Below are 22,835 nucleotides of genomic sequence, written 5' to 3' on the forward strand. Positions count from 1 at the left end.
CACAAAGAACTACAGCAGGAAGGAGTTAACGGTTGAGATGAAGACCCAGCTTGATCCTGTCCTAACATGCAACACCTGCTAGTAGTGGGGAAGCCTTTTAGCCAGAGAGATGTAAGGTACGTGTGAAGAGAGAAGGTCTGATTAAGGAAGCCAAATAATGAGGTTAGTGAACTTTCCTGTATAGATAAGTTACCTGTAATGTGTTCTTTAGGCTTTAGACATTTTAATGACTTAAAGCTTCTGCATTCCTTTTGTTCCTTTCATATGTGGGGTGTTACCCTTTGTGCCTGAAGCATGAGGGGTTACTTTAATCCATAGGCGATGTCTTTCCCCCACTCTTTTGGTGCTGTAATAACTTTCATGCTGAGTCCCTCTTGAAGAATTATTAACTCTCTGTTTTATACTATAATGAAGTATCATCCTTTCTTGCCTCATCTCTGTTCCTCAAGTGTTCTTGTTTAATGAGTATAATGATGTGGGATTTGGTGAAATTCTCATTCTGTGAAAACTTGGTCCTGCTCAAAAGGAGTTTCATGCTCTGACTTTCTTTTAGTCCATTTACATAGTTTTGCGTTGATTAAAAAGAAAGGGCTATAAGACTTTGTTGTTGTTAGTTTGAAACTGATCATGGTATCTATCAGCTTAAATGGAATTTACACTATGGTGTCCTATAAAATGGAAAAATTGGAGATAAACTTAGTCCTGACCATTGGTATCCAAGCCTGATACCTTGCTTTCAACCTAAAGGTATCTAGCCTCTAATCCCCCAACCCTGTGCATTTCTTGAGCACTACAGATGTACACAGTTAGGATGGAAGTGTTAATGTGGTAGCTTACCCTCTGAAAGTATTATGTTGAGAAAACATTTGAGTTCAAAGGATGATGTTGATCCTGGTTCCACCTCAGCTACGTTTAAGACCACAGCAAAGTGGATTATGGGAGTAGTTTCTTGGCTGCTGTCCCTCTACAAAAACTACCTTCATCTCAGTGCCCTTTATCTTTTCTTTTGCAAAAGTAATGCAGGGCCGTGGCCTCCTGCAATCCTCAAGGAGCTGTATTACTAAAATGCTGCCATGCCCGTTATGGGGATGTGAGAGAAAGCTGTGCTGTAGCTGAAAATGCTTGGTGACTGTGCCTCCATTTCACGTTACTTATACACCATGCAAAAATAGGAAAAGCCCTGCAGGGAAAGGGAAGGAAAGCTTCTGCTCCTACTGCTTTCTCCTCCTCCACTCAGATCTTGAGCCATCCTTCTGTGTGAGGAAGTGCTCAAGAGGAACAGTAGCGTTGGAAGGAGGAAGCATGTTTTGGTTTACTTAAAAACCCATCACTGACAAAATAGCTTAGACTTGAGGTGGGCAGCAGTATGGAAAGGAAACTTAAACGCACGTCTGCAGTTGGAGCCATATCTGCCTGGTAGACACAGCTCACACGAAGTCCCATTGAAGCCGCTGTTGCAGCGGCACTCTCCTGTCCCAGCATATCCGTCGTCACAGGAGCCGTGGTTATTGCATGGTGTCTCTGGACCCCCTGGGCAAGCTGAAAATTGTTGGATTTTTTTGTTTGTTTTAAAAAGAGAGAGAAAAAACAGAAATTGGTTGTTGAGCTCAAGTGCATGCTTATTCATTGTTGCTGTTTATTATTGTTTTGTCGAATCCTGAACATGGAAATACCTATAAATGCATCTCTGGTGGGATTTGTAAAAGCAGCTGCGACGCTTTAGACAGCAAGCTTCACTTGCTGAGATCCTTGAGATGCTCTTACAAATCCTGTCACAAAGACTGTGCTCAGGGGGTCCTACCTTGGCAGTCTGGCCCGAAGTAGCCCTTGCAGCACTTTGCTGTGTGGATGAGCATGGAGCAGTTCCTGCGGCACCCATCCCTCCGCAGCCCGTAGGTCTCATACGTGCATCGGTGGATCCCTTCCTGGGCATCGCGTATGGCAGTGAAGAGAGGGGGAAAACACAGGAAGATGAGTGCTATGTGGAGGTCTGGGTTATTTTTCTCTTTTAATTGTCATTTCTGATATACATTGAATCAAAATGTGATGTGGGAAGCTGCAGTCTTCTCACTCAACTTGCTAAGCTCTGTTAATGAAGACAGAGGGGCTACTCTGAAGTCAATTAAAGCACTTGCTGTGGCAGATGCTGTGTGAGGCCAACAGTCATCCCTTCACTATGTGGGTGCATGCCTTGGGGCAGCTTTGTCCCTGGGCCTTTATGGTGTCACTTTAGAATATGGTTTCAGTGTTGAGGTTTCACTCTTTTCGACAAGCAACTTATTCTAGTTGTGCATGTGAATCACAAAATGGTTGACGTTGGAAGGAACCTCCAGAGGTCATCTAGTCCAAGCCCCCCTGCTCAAGCATGGTCACCTAGAACATTTTACACAGGATTGTATCCAGGTGGGTTTTGAATACCTACAAAGAAGGAGACTCTACAGCCTCTCTGGGTAGCCTGTTCCAATCCTCTGTCACCTGAACTGTAAATAATTTCTTCTTCATATGGAAATGAAACCTCCTGTGGTTCAATTTATACCCATTACCCGTCGTCCCATCACTGGCCACCACTGAGAGAAGTTTGGTGCTATCCTCTTTACATTGTCCCCTCAGGTATTTTTATAGAGCTGAAGTACAGAGAAGAGCAAGTTAGGCTGCTTAAACGCAAGATTTTAATATATTACCTTTGGTTTTGTCCCTGGAGGGCACTTAGAACCACTGAAACAGCTAGCACAGTGCCCCTGTTGTACAAAATAGGGGAGAGAAATTAAACATAGTCCCAGCAAAAGGCAATTCCAAACTGACAAGAAGTGTCTGTTCAATGTGAGCAGTAAATATGAGCAGAAAATAATGTGGTTTTGTCAGGCTTGAAACACATTTCTCTCCTTTCTCCAAAGTTGTTGTAGAATGACAACAAAATAGTTACATTAATTTAGTGCCTTGAAATGCAAGAAAAAAATGTTTGTACCAGAAGAAATTTACTCCTGATCTAAACAAGCAAGCAAGGGAGATAGATACGGATATTCTTCAGACAAATACTGACGTGAGGTGCATCAGATCTGGCTGTTTAATTTGGAGTACTGGTAATCAGTTACTTCTCAGGAAACACTGACTTGACCTGATGGCATTATATCCATTTTGTTTAACAAAATCAAGAAAAAAAAGGTAACTGAAGCATATGGGCTATGCAAAATCACTGGGTTTATAACTGAAATATAAATTCCAAGGTTTTTTTTTTTTCAGACTAATTACATGAAAATGTATTTACTTCTAAGTATTTTTTATAAGTTTTGAATTAAACTAAAGAAAATTTGGTCTTTAAACCATTTAAAACTGTTTCATTTTGGAAATACTGAAACTAACAAGAGCTTCAGAAACAAAATCACTAGCCAGGGAGAGAAGGAGGATGCAAAGCTGCCTGAGCCTGTCAGGAAATCCCTGTTTTACCACCATCACTTGGTGCACTTTTAGCAACAAGTGCCTGCCCTCTGAAAAATGCTATTGGTGGGGGTGTTCAATGTCAGTGATGAATTCCAGAAGCCTTCCTTCTTCCTATGGAGGACAACATGGGCCTCGCTGGCAGTGTATGGGTATCCTGTGTGTGCTGGGAGCATCTGGAGATTTGCAAGTTTCAAAATTTCCTCTTTGTAGGTCACATTGAAGTTCATGGAGGAAACTTCCTCCATGCTAGCAGTGCCTATTTAGGTGTGTCAAAGCAGCTGCGAGCATTGCCCCTTGTCCTTCTGAGGACAGTGTTTGGCTTGTGGGCTGTGGCTTCGGTGTGTGGGAGAATGATCAGAAAAGCTGGACTGACCATGAATTCCACAGTGAAGAAGCTGTCACAGCGTCCTCCCAGGCTGGGGTCCGTCAGCAGGCAGTCAATGCCATAAGCGATGCCCCCATCGAACTCCAGCTGCCGCTGCACAATCTTGCACTGTCTGTCATTCAGGAAAAGGGCGCCCTGAGAGAGGGGATGGGGAGAGTGGTGTGAAAAATGGTGAGGCAGCTTTCTTTGGGGTCAGATTGGGTCCAGATCCTGGATGGGAATCAGGGAAGATCCTCCCTCTGTAGGGAGGACACACAATGGTGTGTCAAACTACCCTGTAGGTAACCCTGATGGCTGCGGGGGCCTGAAAGCAATTTGGACACCTCTTTTCCTACAGATTACTGTGCTACAATCTCACAGATGGCAGATCCTTTCCATTTCCTAAAGCTGACAGAGTGTCCATGGGTGTACCTTATATGCATTTAAGCTTAGCCACATGTGCAGAGGCAGATGCTTGCCTGAAAATGTGTGGGTATGATCTGTTTGCAGAGGAAAAACATGCCATTGTTTTAGCTTGATGGGTTGCATACTTGCCTACAATCTTAGCCTGTGAATGCTTGCAAACCAGAGTTTGCACCCAGATGCTGTATCCATGAGGCTTCTGCCAAAGCCAGGTTTGTCCTAATGGTTTTTCAGTGTAGGAGAAATTAATACGATGGTATTTGTCTTTTGAGGTAACTAAGAGCTGTTTTGAACAAACAGCATCTTACAAGAGAGAAAATGACAACTCAAAAAAATCTTGCAAACCACCTAGCTTGTTGAATGGGTTGGGGTGGCTGCTGCAGTTTTGTGGCTATTGGCATGGACAGGCAAGGTGTTAAGTTTTGGTGTTGCTGAGTCTTTCTATGGACTGAGCACAAGCACAGAGGGGTCTGCATGAGTGAATCCAATGGCAAAGGTAAGGGGTAGAGGTGCTGGCAAGGAAAATACTTACAATCTCCCTGTTATCTCCACAGCTAATGCTGAGGTTGGAGCCCTGCAGGGTCTTCAGTGAGGTGGAGCGAGGGAGTTGGTAGGCCAAAACCTGGAAACAAGGGAGATGTACGTGTCCAGGCTTCCCTGTCTTTGCCTTGGCAATAGTCCTAAAAAAACATGGGTCTTACCTCAGCATCACGGACAATGTGGAATTTGAGGTACTGCACCAGTTTGTCCGTGTTGGATTTCTTGAAGAGGAAGTCCTGCTGTTCCTGCGGCAGCCCACGGATAGCTGTGTCCGTTGGCCAGAATAGCGTGACGGGTTTGTGAATGGGATCGTTGATCAGCCCAAGCAGGTTGTTTTTCTGCAACATGCCAAAATTCTAAGTGTATGAGATTAATGCTCCCTCTAAAAGGATATTGACCTTATGAGGTGAATGCTAGCATAACTGGGATGCAGTGGCTATGTGGGCTGCCTGGTCACCAGCTTGCAAATGTCATGATTTTAAAAAACACAGTTGAGCTGCCCAAGTTGAGTTAAATGACCCAGAAGTGTTTCATCTGCCCACCAAAAATCATGTTGCAGGCCTAGCTTTGGGCTTAAAGTCATACTTGGGCCAAACCTTGGCCACGTAATTTGACATGGTAGGACAGAGCTGGGCTGGAAGGGGAAACCTGGCGGTGGGTCTGCTTGACATCTCCCCCATGTCTGTTGGAGGGAGCCAGGTGGGGACTGGGGGTGTCACGTACCTTGCTGTGAGTCCTTTGGCTCCACTGAGCACCATCCTGCTAGTGACATTGTGCACCCTGTCTGCCTTTTTTTTTTTTTTAGTTTTTTTTTTTTATTATTATTTTTTTATTTTTTAGTTGTTGTTGTTGCTTGTATTTGTTTAAAACCTGTGCCTGATGGCTGCTGACTCTTGTCCACTTACCTCTAGCAAATTGCTGAATAGGATGTACCCATGTTTGGCTGCAACCATTTTTAGGCTTTCCTACAAAGAAAGGAATAGTCAGGAGATTTATCAAATAAATACAACATACAGATATTTTAAAAGCAGATATTAGCTTGCTTTCCCCTGTAAGCTTTTTTGTTACTAAATCAAAGCCATTGTAAAAGCCTCATGTGGAATTTACTCAGGAATTACATTTATGCTAAGAACAGTATAAGAGGAATTCTAAATATAATATTAAACTTATATAAAAATAACTTGACATTGACAAATAAGGTTGTCTTAGCAATGCTGCTTTTTGTATGACTTGCATGATAACTACAGTTAGATATAAAACCCCTGAGCTGAGAACGGCAAAAAGCTGCACTCACCTTCTTAAGGCCTGGGGGGAAATCCTGAATATGTGATGGGACCAGTATTTGGTTTATGATATGAATCACACCATTTGTGCCAACAGCATCACTGAATATAATTTCAGCTTTATTGTTCAAATACACTGAATTCTGAAAAGGCAACAAAAATGTTTTCTGTGGAACCTTGTTGGACAGTGAGGCTTATGCCAAATTTCTTTTATATAGTGACCCTCCTTTCTTGGAAACAAATAGTAGCTTCCGTTTTAATAAATTACCTCTTGGCTTTACAAGCACGATTAGAGAGAGAGGTTGTTTGGAGAACACAAACAAACCAGAGTTGGAAGGTAAGACGACTCGCATCAAAGCAGGGATGGTACAACTCCAGTCTTAACGTAGCAGGTAAGTACTGAATGTTTTGCCTGAATGGACAATTTTTAACTTTTTACTACTATTTATTTTTATGCATCAGAGGAGGAAAAGGAACATTACAGTTTTTAAAAAGGTTAAATGAGAGCAGACAGTTTTATTATTCAGACCCTTACTTTTTCCTCACCCTGTTACCTGAGAATAAGTGATCTGTATTTGGTCCCCATGCAGAGAGGTGACGTTCCTAACTGTCTTCAGGTTGCTATACAGCAGGCTGGCACAGCCCACCATGTGGTACCGAAGGATTTGTGCCATCTCCCCTTTGGCGAGCCAGTCCCTCACCTGCAACAGAGAGCAGAGGTGTTGAGATGCAGCTGAGCAAGGTGTCTCAATCCAAAAACTCCCAGCCTTCTTACTTACTTGTGGGTTGCTGTTTAATACGTCTGTGTGAGGCACAAACAGAGTGAAAGGGCCTGGGCCAGCAATATCTCTGATAGACAAGGCCTGCCAGGTTTAAAAGGACAAAGCAGAACAGAGTCGTTAGTGCACATAGCTCATGAGGAGCCAGGGCAACCCCACTGTGTGGGATGTGGTGCCCACAGCCCTGTTGCTGCCACACGCTCATCTCCCTTCACTGCAACGTGAGGGGGAGAGAAACTTGTTTCTATGGTGTGGGCTTTCCTTCTCATCCCCACCTGCCACCACTAGCATAAATTGATTACTGCTAGTGGTACAAATGGACCTGGAGTATTGCAGGCACATTGCAATGACTACTGGTATTCTGAAATAAGCAGAGAGCTCTGCTAAAGTGATACAAATTCATTCATCTACTATGGTAGCAGAATAAAAGTTAAAACATGTCTTTGAGTAGTACTCCAATACATAGATTTATGCTGTTCTCAGCCTCATGGGTAAGCAGGTAATTGCTGCTGTTCTCTGGAAAACAGCAACAACTGGCAATACATGTCAGCAAAGCACATCAACCTCCTGTGATGTTTCAGAAGGAGAACGGGAAATGGTGGACCAAATGGGAAATGTAACGGTGGTGGTAGAATAATGATATTTGCTCACCTCAGAATTGAGACAAGTGCTGGAAGATCTAAGACCAACGGGTAAATGCTTCAAGTTTATGCCTGGTATAGAGGTCTTATGTTCCCCTAATTTTCTTAATTATTAATTCTCTAGAGGTTTTTAATAGCAGTTAATAGTTTAAATTGGAGCATCTCTGGTATTAGTGACTGACAATTGGGACTGGTGATCCAAATCCAGTCCTGATTATATTGAAGGGTGTTGGTACACAACAGATCCTTGCCTGTTCCCACCCTGCTCCACACCCTTAGTGCAAAACAAACAAACAAACAAAACTTTTCTTACCTCTAAGTGAAAATAAAACCTAGATGTGTTGGAGTCCCTGAGAAGTTCCTGCAACCAAGAACAAGACTTTGTAACAGCTGCAAATCTGGAGCAACATCTATAGAATCCTACCAAATGCAGCACTTGAAAATGAAGGAAATTTTGGCTTAGACTGAATGCTTCCCATCACTCCTGTTTTATCTTACCTTGCTCTATGAAGTAACAGGCTTCTTTGAAACTTAAAAATACCAGTATTAATGTGCTAGTACTGCAGTCATATCAACTGTCCATCAGTGTAGTTTTTGCTACAAACTGCAAACTGTGGGCTAGATTTACCAAGGCATCCAAGAAAAAATAGGCATGTTTTCAAGAGACAGCTGTGGTATGAAATAGCTATCTGAAAAACGACAAGCAAACATATACAACGCTTTACCTGGTAGATATTGCCTCGGCATTTAAATCCATCTCCAACATAGTTAGGTCTGCAGGTGCAGGTTCTTTCTGTTAGCTCAGTGTCATTACAGATGGCAAACTCACTGCAGCCTCCATTATTCTGGTAAGACCAAAATTTAAAATATTCCTTCATTTCCAGGTGTAATAAAACAATTTAAGGTCATCACATTTTTTTATTTTTATTTTTTTTTGCATGTATATAGCTTAAGAGGACTGAATTTGAGAGCAAATCAGGACAAACTGAGAAAGTTGTCTTGTTTTCCTTCTACGTGCTTGTTTTGTGGTGTCCTTCCAAGTGATGCTTATCTCAGGGATCCTTTACTATGGGCCCTGAGTAGGAGCCGAAACTCCTTTGGGTTTATTACAGCTGTTTATGAGGCTTTGCTGCACAGAGGTTTGGCTACATTGAAGACAGATTAAATTCTAGTCTGATGGCAGCACTTTTTTTTTTTTATTATTATTTTTTATTTTTATGGCATAATTAGCCAGGTGGAATCAAAATAGCCAGAACATGGCACAGGAAAAAGCATAGGAAACAGTGGCTCATAATTTTGAGGAGCTATCCTTCCTCCAGCTTCTGACTTTGCCCTTGCTCTTTCATCTCAGCAACCTTTCAAGGTTAGAGAAAGTCTGCTGACAGGCCAGTCAGGGATGATGAGAATTATCGTCACTGTGCTCTGAGCACAAAGGATTAATGTGTATGGGAGAGTAGATCTATCCCTGCTGCAGCCTGCCAAGAAGCAGAGCAATGCGGCTGGTGCAGAGCACCACATTGCTCATGAACTCGTGGTTAGCAGTGACTGTGTGAAATGGATGTGGCTAATTCTCAGTCTGCAGTGACAGATGAAGGTCGGGATGGGGAATGTCATGGGAAAACCTGGGTTGCAGCTTGTGGAGTTGGGGAGGCAAAGAAGAGAAATGATCTGCATGGAGATTTTTCTTCATTGGAAGGTCAAAAGAAAAGTTTTAATCTTCCCACCCACCTACCACCCCGTGTCCTCTGTCACAGATCAGTAACCTGCCTCTGCTGCAGCTTGCAGTGTTGTTATGCACTGTATGATGCATGTATGACTACAGGGATGCATGTCGGGCTGTGGGGCTCTGGCTTTTCACTTGCTCCATGGGAGCTTTGCTCCAGGTGAGAGTGTGGCCTGGGACCTCCACTGGAATCATCTACTCCAGTCATGCCCAGGCCTCCAATCATTTGCCCTAAAATGGATTTCACTGGTAATGACCCAGCAAGGGTGAGGACTTGCTGCTCTGATTTGGCTATAAATATTTCAGCCTGAGAAGAGGATGTGTTGGACTCTTGGTCATTCCTCTTGATCAGGCTGCCCAGATATGGTCCCACATCACACTAGTGGGCTTAGTGACAGGAAAATATTAAAAATACATGGTGGTTTTGACCTAGCATGGGTTCTTTTCTTTGGTTCCCAATCACCTGACTCCAAGAACAGATAGAACTGGCCCCTGAACACCTTTTTTTTTTTTTTTTTTTTTTTCTTTTTCGTCATTATGGGTAACATGTTATAGATCACGCTTTTGTCTCTTATCATTCGACCCATGCTCTTTAATTGTTTTCCCAAGAAACTGCATTTTTTTCTTCATACTAACTAAAATGTTGGTTAGCACTTTGGGTTGCGAATACACATTTAGATATAGTGTCTTTTTATATGAATTATCAGTAACAAAAAATCTGCTTAGGAGATATGACTTACAATTTACCATTACAGACCAGGGTCTGTTTCTCTAGATCTGATTTCAAGTTGTTTTTGGGACTGTATGATGAGTCCAGGTCCTTGTATTGTGTCCAGGCTGTGGTCCAGGAAAAGTCCTTACTGCATAGTTTCCAAAACAGTGGGCACTAAAGCAAGAACTGAACTAAACATGTTTGAAAACTAGATAATAATCTAAGTGTTTTTCGGGCATAGAAGGAGCGATCTACCTATCTGACTTAGTTCTGAATGCATACCAACCCCCAGAGGGTAATGGTTATCACAAGCCTGTAAATACTTTCCTTAAAGTGATACTTACTTGTGAACACAGGCTGATGTATGTGCATCTTTTGCCATCTCCAGAGTATCCTTTCAAGCAATTGCATACTGCCTACAGAGGAAAAACAGCAAACATGCATATAGGGAAATGCATTTTATTTTTATTTTTTTTTAGCACATTTATATATATAATATATATATATATATATATATATATATATATTTTCTGCCAAGTTAACCCTTCTGGTAAATGGGAAGAACTCAGAATCCCATTTCTTAGTGAGATGATATATTACATATTAAGCTAAAAGTACGTCATCTCTCCTGCAGACGTTTCTTAGACAGCTTGAGAAACCATAGACTGAGGCTGGGAAATAACTATTTCTGAGAGACCCTATGTGCCCCTTCCCTGCCTGTCCATCTCTCATGTCTCACTTCTGCTGTTCTGGTCACTTGAAATGACCCTTTGGACATCTGCAGATAGTCATCTTGTCAGTAAAACAGGCTAAAATCCTAATTCATTTCCCCTATTTTACCTCTGTAAGTTGGTATTTTTTCTCTCTCTCTCTCTCTCTTTTTTTTTTTTTTTTTTTTTTTAAGTGATGAAACACATCTGCAAAACACATTTGGGATTGTGTCCTGATATTACTGATAGCTTTGCACTTGGTGGCAATGTACTTGATGTTTATGTCAGGATTGCTCTGGCTGGCACTTAGCTTTTCATTTTAGTGGTAACTGTAACGTGACTGCAAAGAAATGACTTCTCTCCAATTCACTGCTTGACGCTCTCGGTTTAGAGTGCACATTTAATATGTAGGAGATTGAATTTTCAAGGAGTTTTCTGTATCAGAGAAAAATGTGCTAGGCAGTGTAATAGCAGAATTTGATGTATCTGAACAGCTGAAACTCCTACAGAAAGCAGAAGTGTTTACTGGCCTTTATAGGCTTGGCTCTGCAGGGATGGGATTTTGTAGCAGAGGTTATTACTGCTCCCTTGTTAACTCTATGGCCATAGGTAAGGAAGGATAAATACTTACATTGTAGCCACTACTTCTATTACTAGTGAGGGTTTGTGGAAGAAAATAGCTGTTTGTTGTGGTGTTCAGAGGGCCAGGGAAGGAGTAAGTGGTTCTGTGTTCCCATCAGAAATGTGCTCACTTGCAAATGACAGTCAAAGGAAAGAGTTAATTGATCAGTACAGGCTAAACGGGCTGATGGGGGTTATTGCCCCTCCTGTCCTTGGACAAGTGGAAGGCAGGAGCTGGCTTCTGACTCCTGATCTGTTTTCTGCATTGTTCCCAAATAAATATGGCCGTACAGTGCCTCCTGGAGGATTACAGTCCTTCACTAACCAGTATGAAACTGTAGAGGGATGACAAGGAAGTGCTGCAGTTGGGGAATTCAGCTTCTTACGGATCTGGTATAAAAATAGAAACACTAATCTGTCAGTTGATTGCCTTTGCCAATTTGTTTCTTGTTAACCCTTTTCCCCTTAGCCCTTTTGCATTTCTTTGGAGAATACTCTGTATTTCTGCATGGGAGTTGCAGAAACTGGAGGAGGTATTGCTGGTATTTTGTAACCATTGTAGCAGAATTGTGGTTCAGTCTCTTTTGTTTCTTTGTGAATACATTTGAGTTATGTTGGGAGAAGGGCTAGTCTGAAATAGAAACTGTCCATGGAAAAATTCCATAACAGTAAAAAGAAACGTCTAGCAATGCTTTGAAACTAACAGGTTTTCACATGAAAACCTCCCAAGGGAGAAAAAAAAAAAAAAAAAAAAAAAGTTTGAAATAGCATATTATTGCTTTCCTCTGCAGTTTTGGATTTCAGGGAATCCAAGAATGTCGTCTCTCTCAATGATATCCAATTCTTCATGTTTGTGCAGATTCCCCCTCAAATACATTTTTGAGGGAAGCATACACTTCTCAGAATTTTTGGTATGAAACCCAGTTTTTAATTTTAAGAACAAAGTTGAGATGGGAATATTTCCTCCCCCTCAACTGCAAGCAGTTGGCCAGTCTTATTTATCTGTGCTGACAAAGTACTCACTTGATTGGGTCCAGTCTGGGTGCATTCTGCATTTCTGTCACATCCACCATTGTTCTCCAGACAGGGGTTTATTTCTTTTGTAGAACAAACAGTAGCAAAAAATAAAAATGAGTGACTTCTGAAAGCCCAAGAAGGGTGAATCTTAAGTTAAGCATGCTAGGAATGCAGATTTTGCACAGCTGTGAATTAATGAGTCATTTGTTTTAGTTATTTGATAACTCAGTCTGGGCCTTGCAGTTGCCTTGGTAAAAGCTAAAACATTGCTGTCAGCATTTTTAAAACAATACCTGGGGAGAGGTATGGTACAGCAGTCTCTCAAAGTCTTTAAGTCTGCAATGGTCAGAGGAACATGAGCGTATGAACCTGCTAGTGATGGGGCTATCTTTGCTGAGAGGTAGATCTCTATTAATTTTGGTGTCACACTGTGCTGCTTTGGTGACAAGGTTTGTCAAGTAGTATTAACCACGTGGTACTGCAAGAAAGACTGTTGAGATGCCTTTGGCACCAAGGTCTCTAGTGTCAGAAAACTGCACTTAGGATCATAGCAGAACACAGATCTCCTTCCATGTACAGGAAAGTTCACTCCTGTAATTTCCCCTCCCGGTGATATATGAGACATTGGGAATGCTTACCAATGCAGACTACTCCATCTCCAGTGTACCCGGCATTGCAGATGCACACTCTATTTCCAGGCGTTGTTTTTCTGCACTCTGCTTTGTCAGAACAGCCACCATTGCTGGTCTCGCAAGCGTCAATAGCTGAACAGGGGTGACAGCTCAGATAAAACCAATATGCTTACATAGCTTCTTACAGATAGTTGTCTCAAACTCCTAAAGGGATTTGTTGACACCTTCTGAATGTTTCTCATTTAGGTCATAGATGTAATTAGTGCCAGCTATTTATTATCTCTTATTTATTGTTTTTTATTATCTGTTACTGCAAGAGGGAAAGCTGAGATGTGTCTGGTCTGGAAGACAAGAATTCATCCAGGACTGCCTTTTGGTAACTTCCCGTTTCATGATTCTGCACATTCCAACAAAAAAGGCCCCTTTGTACTCTTCTCTAGATTAAACAGGCTTTTGGAGCTTTTCTTTAGCGTGCCCTTTTCTGCACGCAGATCAAATAGCCTTTTCTTGCAGGAGGTCTTCACTCTAATAGGAGGTCTTGACTCTAATACCACCCAGCCCTCCTGTGAGGAAAAAGTTCTGATTTTTACTCAGAGGGAAGCTTGTGCTGTTCTGCAGCCCTGGATGAGTCAGAGGCTCACAAAATGATCTTGCCTGGGCTACCTGGAAAGCAGGGAGGGGGCCTCTTCTGATCTCCAGCGTGAATCAAACTAGCTCAAACATTACTTTAGTTTTTGCCTCAAATGGCTGTTCCAGAAGCTCTAACAGCCAGCCTGGGGAGATGACTTCTGTAGGTGTTTGCCTGGGAATCCTTCTGCGGGGGTCAATGGGTGAGCACAGAGCCCCTATGGGGTGACCTACCTACCCCTGTGCGTGGGAGATTTCATACTGGTACATTAAAATGGCCTTGGGCAATTTGTGCCAGAAGAAAAAATCAAAGCAGCCAGAGTTAAGAGTTTTAAGGTCTTCGATTAGGACCCTGCCAGCCATTGTCAGGCAGATATGCTTCTGTTCCCAAGAGCATTAGGATTTTAATCAGTTACAGATTAGGTAAAGAAACCACAACATTACAGCCACTGTAGCTGGAAAAAGTCTACTTCATAAATCTGGATATCCAAGGCTTTTGGAGGGACAGCTAGGATAAGCTGCTGCTGCCCTTTTCTGAGGGTGTCTCAGATCTCTCTGCTCCAGAAGTCAATTTTATCACCCCAGAAATCTGTGCAAGTTCAAAAGGCTGAGGAAATGGCAGGGGTATACAGTTCTCAATAGCTGGAAGTGCTATTGTACCCTGAATTGGTCTCTGTTTGCTGGGCTTTGTTGGAAAAGGAGTAAAAGTCATAATCCAGGTTTCATTACTCTGCAAACAATGGGGGTTGTGCACAGTATGTTCCCTCGTCTCTGGCCTCCCTTAGCACAGTGCCCCACAGCTTCAAGGTTTTGAGCCCTTTGTTTGCTATGAATCTGCACCTGTTGCACTTTCACTCATTTTGAGCAAACTGGCAGCAATTCCTGTTTTTAACTGGTGCATAGGGGAGTGCTCATCTCTCACCAGCTCTGCTATTTCACTGTGATCACAGTGCATTTAAGGCACTATTTTTCAACAGGGAGACAAAGTCCACTTGCCTGTGCAGAACGTCCCATTCCCTGTGAACCCAGCTGCACACTTGCAATAGGCAGTCCCGTTTGATAGGAGAAGGCAACTAGAGACATGAAAAGGGGCAGATGACATTAAAAAGAAAAAGTCAGATCTTTTGCTCTGCACTGTTCCAAAGGTAAAGTTGCACAGAAATAAAGAAGTGTTTAACCATATAGTATGTGCAGTGACAACCATAAAAATGAACTCAGTCAGACCAAGCTCTCTGAAAGTGTTTTAGATATGTTATTTTAAGCATTAAAAGTGCATGTTTTGGCTATCAGCTGTCCTATTTTCTCATGCAGAACCTCATAAAATCCTGCTCACCCAAAAACTGCACAAAATTTTGTTTGCACTCAACTTACACCGCAGAACTGATATACATAGGCTAGTAGCTGAGTGTCTGAGTGCCCCAGGTTCAAGGTGTTTTTTATGAGGGGGAGAAGTGCAGGGGGGTACAGTTTAGCCTTCTGTATGCAAGTGTGGGTTTAAATGTCTTTCTTTACTGTGTGGTGGGATGTCTTACCTCCCTTTGCCCCCAAATCTCATTTGTTTCCCCTTTTAACACTCACATTTTTGAACATTTCAGCCTCATTGCTGAATATATTATATTAATGTTGCCCCTTATCTCTGGGGTGAAAAACATGAATGTTATCTGTGTTGCTGAGAAGTCTTCAAAAAGAGCAAGGCATGCCATACTTTTGCAAGAGATCCCCTTTTTCTCCTCCCTCATCCAAAAAAGTAGACTTTATACATACTTAGCACTAGTATGGCATGAGGTGTTACATGCATCATCCTTGATTTCTACAAGAGAAAAAACAAAAAACAAAACAGGAATCAGAGCTTTTCAAGTCAATATCCTTCTAGTTTGCCACTTTTACGTGACCACCATGCAGAGCTGGAGTCTCTGGCTCCTGTACCAGGCAATCACTTGTTCACAAGGAAGCAAGCCTTCCCTCTGGCTAACTGACTCTCTCTACAGATCAGCAGGTACCTTTTAAATGTGGTGTTGAAGAAAAGGCATGTCAGCATGTTGTCAGGAAAACACTTCACCTGTTGTCATTTATCTTTACTCTGGTGAGTCTTGCACATAGCTTAATTACATAAGTTTAGGGTTTCCAGAGGAACTGAAAGTTGCTCAAATTCCACTGAAATTCTGTCAGCATGAGCTATAAAGTTCTTTTCATTACTGTTTTTGTCCTGAGCAAATTTTCAATAGATATTGAATGCTATTGTTAATGTGTTTATAAAATTTATTATACAGATTTCTGAAGTAGATATTTAATACATTTCAATTATGTCTAAATATAATTTAATTGGGTATAGGAGCTGTATTAAATCAAGACAAACTGATTTATTTGCTATTTAATTTTTATTGCGTTAACAAGAACATAATTTAATATCCAGTGTTGTATAGCTAAATCAACATATCGAAAATCTTAGAAGGAGGACCTGAGGATCAGAATGTGCTAGCTAACTCTGCTCTGCAAAATCCACAGCCTTAATAAACAGGATGTTCTTCTGGGACAGCTACAGGGTGTCACAGCTAGAGAATTAGCTAAGTAAGGCATTTAAGTCTCATGAGCAGCTGATTTTCTATTAGTACAGTGATTAATTCCTTGAGCACGGGCCTATGGGAAGCTGCTGGCTATCTGGGCTCTGGTCACTCGGACACCTGACACTGGGCTCTGGTCACTGCTGCAGTTCTGTCCTTCCTGAAATGCTTGCTGCTTTCCCCAGAAGACAAAGGAGGGGGCACTCACCGCTCTCACATGTCACTCCCCTCCAGCCGATGTCACATTCACAGGAGCCATCCCCATCGATCCCACTGCTGCACTTCCCGTGGACGCATGCACACACTGTGGGGAGAAATGGGAGGAAACCAGCATTTAGAATGCATCTAAATTCAAAATTTGCTTATTTTCCTCTCTTCCCAAATACAGGGACTGGAACTGTGTTTTAATGGGAAACATTGGTGAAAAAGCAGAGTTAAAGAGGATTATTCATGCTGGATGCCACTCTAATCCTGCAAAGAGCCAGAGTAGTTGGCACTGTCTCTAAGTAAGGACTTCTCTAAACAAGAGAATAGTGAAAAAATGTCATAACAGCGAAAGAAAAGGAGTTAGTGATATTTCTAGGACTGGCCTATTATCTCGAAAGCAATATAGGTCTTTATTGCTTTATTGCTTTATTGCTTGAAAGCAATATAGGATCTAGAATGAATGCAGCTAGAAGGACTCAGGTGGTTTCACCTTCCCCTTGGAGACCTAACATGGGACTTCCCCCAGGTCAGCTAGAAACCTGAGGGAAAACACCTTATTTTTAAAGCTGGCCATGTAGGTCGCTAACCACAGTGTCTTCCTTTTGCATCTTGCAGGCCTCATCATTTCCCTTCAATCCTCATCACCCTCTCTGCACCCCCCTCACAAGTGTGGCTTGGGGGTGCTAGGTACCTTGATCACAGTTGCGGCCGTACTTGCCCTCGGTGCAGCTCTCGCAGGCCGTGCCGACAAACCCCGCTCCGCACTGGCAGGTGCCGGTGCCATTGATGCCGTCCATGCAGACGCCGTTGCCGAAGCAGGCGCTCCCGGCCTTCCCAGGGCAGGGCTGGCACTGTGGCCCGAAGAAGCCAGCACAACACTCCCTGGTCTGCAAGCAGAGAAACACCGTGCCGAGGGTCAGCATTAGGGCAGAGGGGACCCTGGCCCCTCCAGGCTTGGCTGTAAGCATGTGGCCACTGGCCATCGTCTCTCCAGACTATTGCTGGGTAGAGGGAGCTGTAGGTGTGGATTTCTAGGAGTGCCTGAGCTCTGCTGCCTGTGGCTTTGCTCTTTACTGTGCCAGGGCTCAGGCTGCCACCAAGTCCTTGCTGGGATGTGGGTGTCCTCTGCCACCCCAGGGATAGGTGGAGGAATTGCTAGGGACAAAGATGGTGTTACTCTTCCCAAACTCCCTCTGCATCCCAGGCCTTCCCCTGCTCCAGCCATGAGCAGCCTTTAACCTTCAGCTCTCTGCTGTATCTAGTCCCGAGATGAATACAAGACCTCTGTGTACAGCCATTAAGGACCACCTGGGCGCGCTGTGTGTGTGTTTGGAGACAGTTATGAGGAGGGTGAAGTTCCAGGATGGGGATTCCTGGCTTTCCCGTGACAGGAATGGTGTACTCACAATGACAGTTTTAGCGCACTTTGGCTGGCATCCAATCTGGATGGTGTACATCCTCATGTTGCTTTCTGAGAAGACACAGTATTTCTTCTCCCCTGCCTGGAGAAACATTGGAGAAACAGCTGCATTTCTGTGTAATACTGATCAGCTACTTTCAAATGTTTTAAAAATTGGGACATTAACTTTATGTATGCTGTGCACTGACTCATACATTTGCAATGAAAGCTAAGGAAATACTTCTAGCAATAAAAATGAGTTAGCTAAAATGATTTTTGCTGGAGAATATATGTTCAATTTAGCTAAGTGCCCTGTGACAAAGATGTCTAATATTGCCTCTGCTCAGAATAAGTTTCTGTTCAGACTTTCTTTCTGTAACATTTCCTGTTCTTCCCAGTTCTCTTTTGGAAAACTGAGTGTCAAAATACTGCAAAAACAGCTGTTAATACGTTACGTTCCAGGTCTGGAAACAGTAGGGGAAGTTTGCTTTCAGGAGAAGATGTACCAGTCTGGCTGTACGCTTGTTAGGAGATTGAGATAAACATCCAGCTGCTCATTATAAATTAAATGTTAACGTGTTTGGGTTCTACCCATGAGTACTTTGGTAGGGCTTTGCCAGCCAATTATTTTAATTGGGTGTATGGGACTTGATCTCTTTTGGAATCCTATTACTGACACAATTAGTCTAATTAAAAAAAAAAAAAAAAGAACAAGTATAAAGGAAAATATGCTTATATAAGCCAACAAAGGGGCTTTCCCAGAGAACTCATTGTGGCCTTCCAGTACTTGAAGGGACTGTATAAACGAGAGGGGCAACACCTGTTTACATGTGTTGATAGTGATCGGACAAGGGGGAATAGTTTTAAGATAAGACAGGGAGATTTAGGTTTGAAATTAGGAGAAAGTTTTTCACCCAGAGGGTGGTGACGCACTGGAACAGGCTGCTCAGAGAGGTTGTGGATGCCCCATCCCTGGAGGCATTCAAGGCCAGGCTGGATGCGGCTCTGGGCAGCCTGCTCTAGTGGTTGGCAACCCTGCCCAGAGCAGGGGGCTTGAAATTAGATGATCTTTAAGGTCCTTTTCAACCCAGGCCATTCTATGAAATTCAGACACCAAGAGGCTCTGGGTTTCCTTGTGGTTGACAAGGGTCTGCTAAATATCCACAGTTCCCATGTGTGGGACCTAGGCACCTGAAACCTTTACACCCTCCAAGTCTCTGTGTGTTTGTAACACATGGCGTGGTGCTGGGGTCAGGCTGACTTTGCCCTTCTGTACTCTCTGTCAGAAGGGTAGAAGCTGCTGCTGTACTTTCTTGTGTAGCAAACACTCTGGACCACGTTCAGCTGCCTCATAGTTTTGCATGGTGGAGCTAACATTTACAGTTAAAGAATTCTTCAGGTGCCCCAGTGTAAACTAGAAACTACTCTTTCAAGATAAAACTGTTTTTAAGCTGCTCTTGAATCTGCTCCCTTGCTCCCAGGGTGGTTTAGATCAAGAGTGGATTGAGTCTGCTGATTGTGAGTCTGCTGATTGAAGTATGTAGCAGTCCAAAGTAACCATGATGACTTGTTGAAACTGAGGCAATAGTATAAAACAAACAAAACCAGGATTTAATGCATCTATGCTCAGTTTTGATTAAAAAAATATAATAGTACTGATGATAAAGTACTTACTATTTCTTTTGTTCCTGGGGGACAACTTGATGGCTGTGAACAAATTCTGCACTTTTCCTTAAAAACAAATAGAAAGTTGTTAACAAAGACTGTGCAGAGAGCTACAGGCAGCTTATTTAATAGAAGAATGAATAATTTCCTGTTATATTTCCCCAGCCCCAAGTTAAGTCAGGAGGTGCACAGTCAGGATAAACCCTTTGTTAAAGGTGGTGTGAGTAGCTGGACTGCTCAATAAGGAAGAACATCCTCACCAGCTGGTCTGTAGGGACTGCTCACAGGAAGCCTTCTGCCACAGAAAGGAGAGGAAAAGCTCTTTTGGTTATGCTACGCTCTTCTAAGGTGATGCTTTCCAAAAACCTACCTATTGAAATCACAATATGAAGCAAATCTTAGGCTTGGATATGGTTTACTTGTGGCACAAGGGCAATGGCAGTTTAGAGAAATCTCATGTGGTCCTATGCTATGTGTGTATGCAGATATAACCGAGAATTATTCGCACCTGTAAGGTCAGATCCTGCAAATCCCCTAGGTATATGGTAAATAGCTGATATACAATGTTTAATATTATTCCTATTTAGCTAAATCAGTGCTTACTTTTTGAAACGCTTAAATCTATGTTTAAGTATGTTGCTGCATTTAAAACATAGCACAGAAGATAATTTTCCATGAGAAAGTAAAGGACTGTGCCTAGTACCCAACTGAACAAAGCTGAGGAAAAGCCATGAGTGAAATATAATAAAATATGGGGCTGTATGCCAAGGAAAAGTATTAGTCTACAAAAGTTCATGCCTGTAAAATATGCCTTAGCTAAAGCACAAGTCTCACTTTGTTTGCCTTGTCTAACCTGTTATATGTTCCATAAAAACAAAGGTATGCTGCTGGTTTGCTGTCCTATTTCACTTGTTCATGAGAAAAGACAAAGGAAACCTTTCTCTGCTAGTCTGAGGAAATCACATCTTATTCTTCATAGGAATTTAAAACCATTTGTATTTCATATGTAAAAGGAAAAAAATGGGGAGAATGCTTTACTCAGAGGGCACAAGGAGTTCATGTGTATATGCGGAGGTAATCTTCTGCTCCCACCTCCAACAACTTTATACATAAGTGGCCTGGCTGAGAAGATACGTCAACATAGTGCATAATTATTTACTGAAAAATTAAAACTTAGGAATTGGCTTATTACTGTGGTATTCTATCTTGTCTAGGCTGTTGGTATAGTGATTGCAGAATAGTGTTGGTATACTGATTGCAGAATCAAATCAGTTTTTACTGTTGCCAAAACTCTGGTAGGAATATCCTTAGTGGAAACTGCATGCACTCCTTTCTGGCAAACAGTGTTATGTATCCTATATGCTTCAGCTGTGTTTTGCTATGGCCTCTGATAGGCCTTTAAGCATCTATACAAACAGAACCACTTACAGTGATCACAGTATCGTTAATATCACATCTGTTCTTCTTGATTTCCAGGACTTTTCCCAATCCGTGGATAATTCCTTTGTCTGTTGCAACATTTGCATAACTTAGAGGTGCATCATTTATGAACAGCTGAAAAATAAATGCAGTCAGAAAGCAGCAGAGATGTTTTGTAGTTATATGGTAACAGGAGAGGTAGTGGGTGAAAGAAAAAGCAGCGTATATGGCTTGCTTCAGGAAAACTGGAGTGCAGTCAACTTCAAGCACTTGCTCACATCCCAGTTGATGCATTTAAGACCTTTGCTGGACTGGAAGGCATGAGATTGCTGAAGCCTGTTGAAGATCTTTAGTAACAGGATTTGGCAGAGGTGCTTTTTCCACTGTGGGGTGTAAAGGTAAAAGGATTGAAGAAGGAGTCTGAAACAAGCCAAGATAGGGCGTGGGGAATGAGGGAGCTTCAGGGAAGACCTTCTGGCAGCTGTTCCCTCAAGGAGGGCTTCCAGCATCTCACTGCTACCCCACACTCCTTTTATGTCCTCCTCAGCCCCATGAGCAGCTGTTTTTTCCAAGGTTCTGCAGAGCAAGCAGTAGGGCTGAAGTGTTTTGCTGAGGAGCTTTCTGTCCTCCTTTGCCTGTGCCCAGAGGAAGCTCTGGGACAGAGAGGGATGACAGCTAAGTTCCCTTCTTGGCTGTGCCACAGAATTGGGTGGGTTGCTTAATCTTTCCGTGGTTGGCTTTCCCATATGTGGTGCTGATTCATATTTGTTGCCAAGTGCTTTGAGCTCTTAGGTCTGAAAGTGGAGTAAATCCATAGAAAATAGAATTCATGTGTTATAATTAAAGGCAGGTTTCTAATAGCTGATGGAAGTCAGACTAATGACTGCTTTGTAATGTAAGCTTGTAGCTGCTAGAGATGCATGTCTACCACAGTAGCTTCTAAGAAGCGATGCTGAATGTGAGGAGCATAACTGAAATCAAATCCAAAGACTCCTTCCAGAGTGACTTTGAGTTAAGTAGGTCTGAAAGAGGCATTCCATTTGAGTGACATCTTTTGTGCTGTTACGTCCCAGAAGCTGATGTGGTGTGCACAGCTCTTTTTGGCTGCTTACTAGCTATGAAATTGAAAAAGTGAGGACAGCAGTACCTGGCTGTTGTGGAGGAAGAACCCAATGTGGTAAGAGAACCCAAGCATGGTCTCCCTGTGCATGCCATTGTGCAGGTCATTCTTCAGGAGCTTTTCATCTATCACAACGTGATATCGGATTTGATCCTCAACCTGCAAATACGCAATTAAATTCAGAGTTATATAACAAAGCATGAAAAGTTATTTTGGAAAACTTTTCCCAAAGGGTATGAGCAAAATCGCCTGCATTTAAGAAGATTCTCCAGCAGTCAGATTATTTCATATTTTCTAAGGTGCAAGTCTGCATTCCTGTCATAAAGCAACTTTTACTGACCATGGGGGATAAAAGGCTAATGAACTGGTGGGGACAAAGATTTGTTTGTGTCTGGCAGTGTCTCTGTGCATAGAGATGGCTGACAGATGCAGAGAAAAGTTAATCAGATGATTTTCTTCGGATACTCGCTGAACTTTACATTTGGTATCAAAAGTTGCTCATTCAAGAATGTTTTTATAATCTTCTCCTTACCCATTCCTTCTCCCTACGGCAAACCCCGAATAACTTTTAAATTAATGTTTGTGCTAATCCCATTGCCTACTGTCCCCTTGTTTTGAACATGAAGTAACCCCAGGCTGCAAGATTTGTGACGTTGCCTGGCTTTGCCCACAGGGTGAAGTAGTGGCTTTTACATCTCATAGGCGGGACCAATTCTATTTTTTTCCCACAGGATTGACAAAGAAATATTTGTAGGCAGGCAGGAATGTGGCAAATAAGATAGAGCTAACTGCTAAGATATAGGCCTCTATCCATGTCCAACCCTGTTTAATCCTGCTGACTTGTATGCTTTGAAGGAAAAGTTAACTCTGGTCCATCTTCATTTCTATGTTTAATCACCAACAGAGTGAGAAGTCACTCTGAACAAAACCTTGCTTCCTCAGAGGCCAAGAAAT

General features: G+C 42.5%; 1 protein-coding gene and 1 long non-coding RNA gene across 2 annotated transcripts in view; one reads left to right on the forward strand and one right to left on the reverse strand.

Moving 5' to 3' along the window:
• STAB2 (stabilin 2) overlaps nucleotides 1-22,835 on the reverse strand; it is an 86,419-nt gene that overhangs the window by 14,958 nt on the left and 48,626 nt on the right. Inside the window, 23 exon segments of the mRNA XM_035341679.1 lie at nucleotides 1,390-1,539; nucleotides 1,802-1,925; nucleotides 2,682-2,738; nucleotides 3,812-3,958; nucleotides 4,758-4,847; nucleotides 4,927-5,103; nucleotides 5,671-5,730; nucleotides 6,060-6,191; nucleotides 6,603-6,749; nucleotides 6,828-6,911; nucleotides 7,782-7,829; nucleotides 8,194-8,313; nucleotides 10,248-10,319; nucleotides 12,258-12,331; nucleotides 12,890-13,015; nucleotides 14,507-14,583; nucleotides 15,275-15,320; nucleotides 16,280-16,375; nucleotides 16,970-17,165; nucleotides 17,685-17,780; nucleotides 19,352-19,408; nucleotides 20,771-20,896; nucleotides 21,909-22,040. Of these exon segments, the coding sequence (XP_035197570.1) occupies nucleotides 1,390-1,539; nucleotides 1,802-1,925; nucleotides 2,682-2,738; nucleotides 3,812-3,958; nucleotides 4,758-4,847; nucleotides 4,927-5,103; nucleotides 5,671-5,730; nucleotides 6,060-6,191; nucleotides 6,603-6,749; nucleotides 6,828-6,911; nucleotides 7,782-7,829; nucleotides 8,194-8,313; nucleotides 10,248-10,319; nucleotides 12,258-12,331; nucleotides 12,890-13,015; nucleotides 14,507-14,583; nucleotides 15,275-15,320; nucleotides 16,280-16,375; nucleotides 16,970-17,165; nucleotides 17,685-17,780; nucleotides 19,352-19,408; nucleotides 20,771-20,896; nucleotides 21,909-22,040 (2,434 nt within the window).
• Nucleotides 146-16,385, forward strand: LOC118175439. Its single transcript, XR_004754973.1, has 3 exons — nucleotides 146-162; nucleotides 6,333-6,440; nucleotides 16,257-16,385. It is a non-coding gene; the product is annotated as an uncharacterized LOC118175439 (long non-coding RNA).

This window comes from Oxyura jamaicensis, chromosome 1, assembly GCF_011077185.1.
Source record: "Oxyura jamaicensis isolate SHBP4307 breed ruddy duck chromosome 1, BPBGC_Ojam_1.0, whole genome shotgun sequence".
Lineage (NCBI taxonomy): Eukaryota > Metazoa > Chordata > Aves > Anseriformes > Anatidae > Oxyura > Oxyura jamaicensis.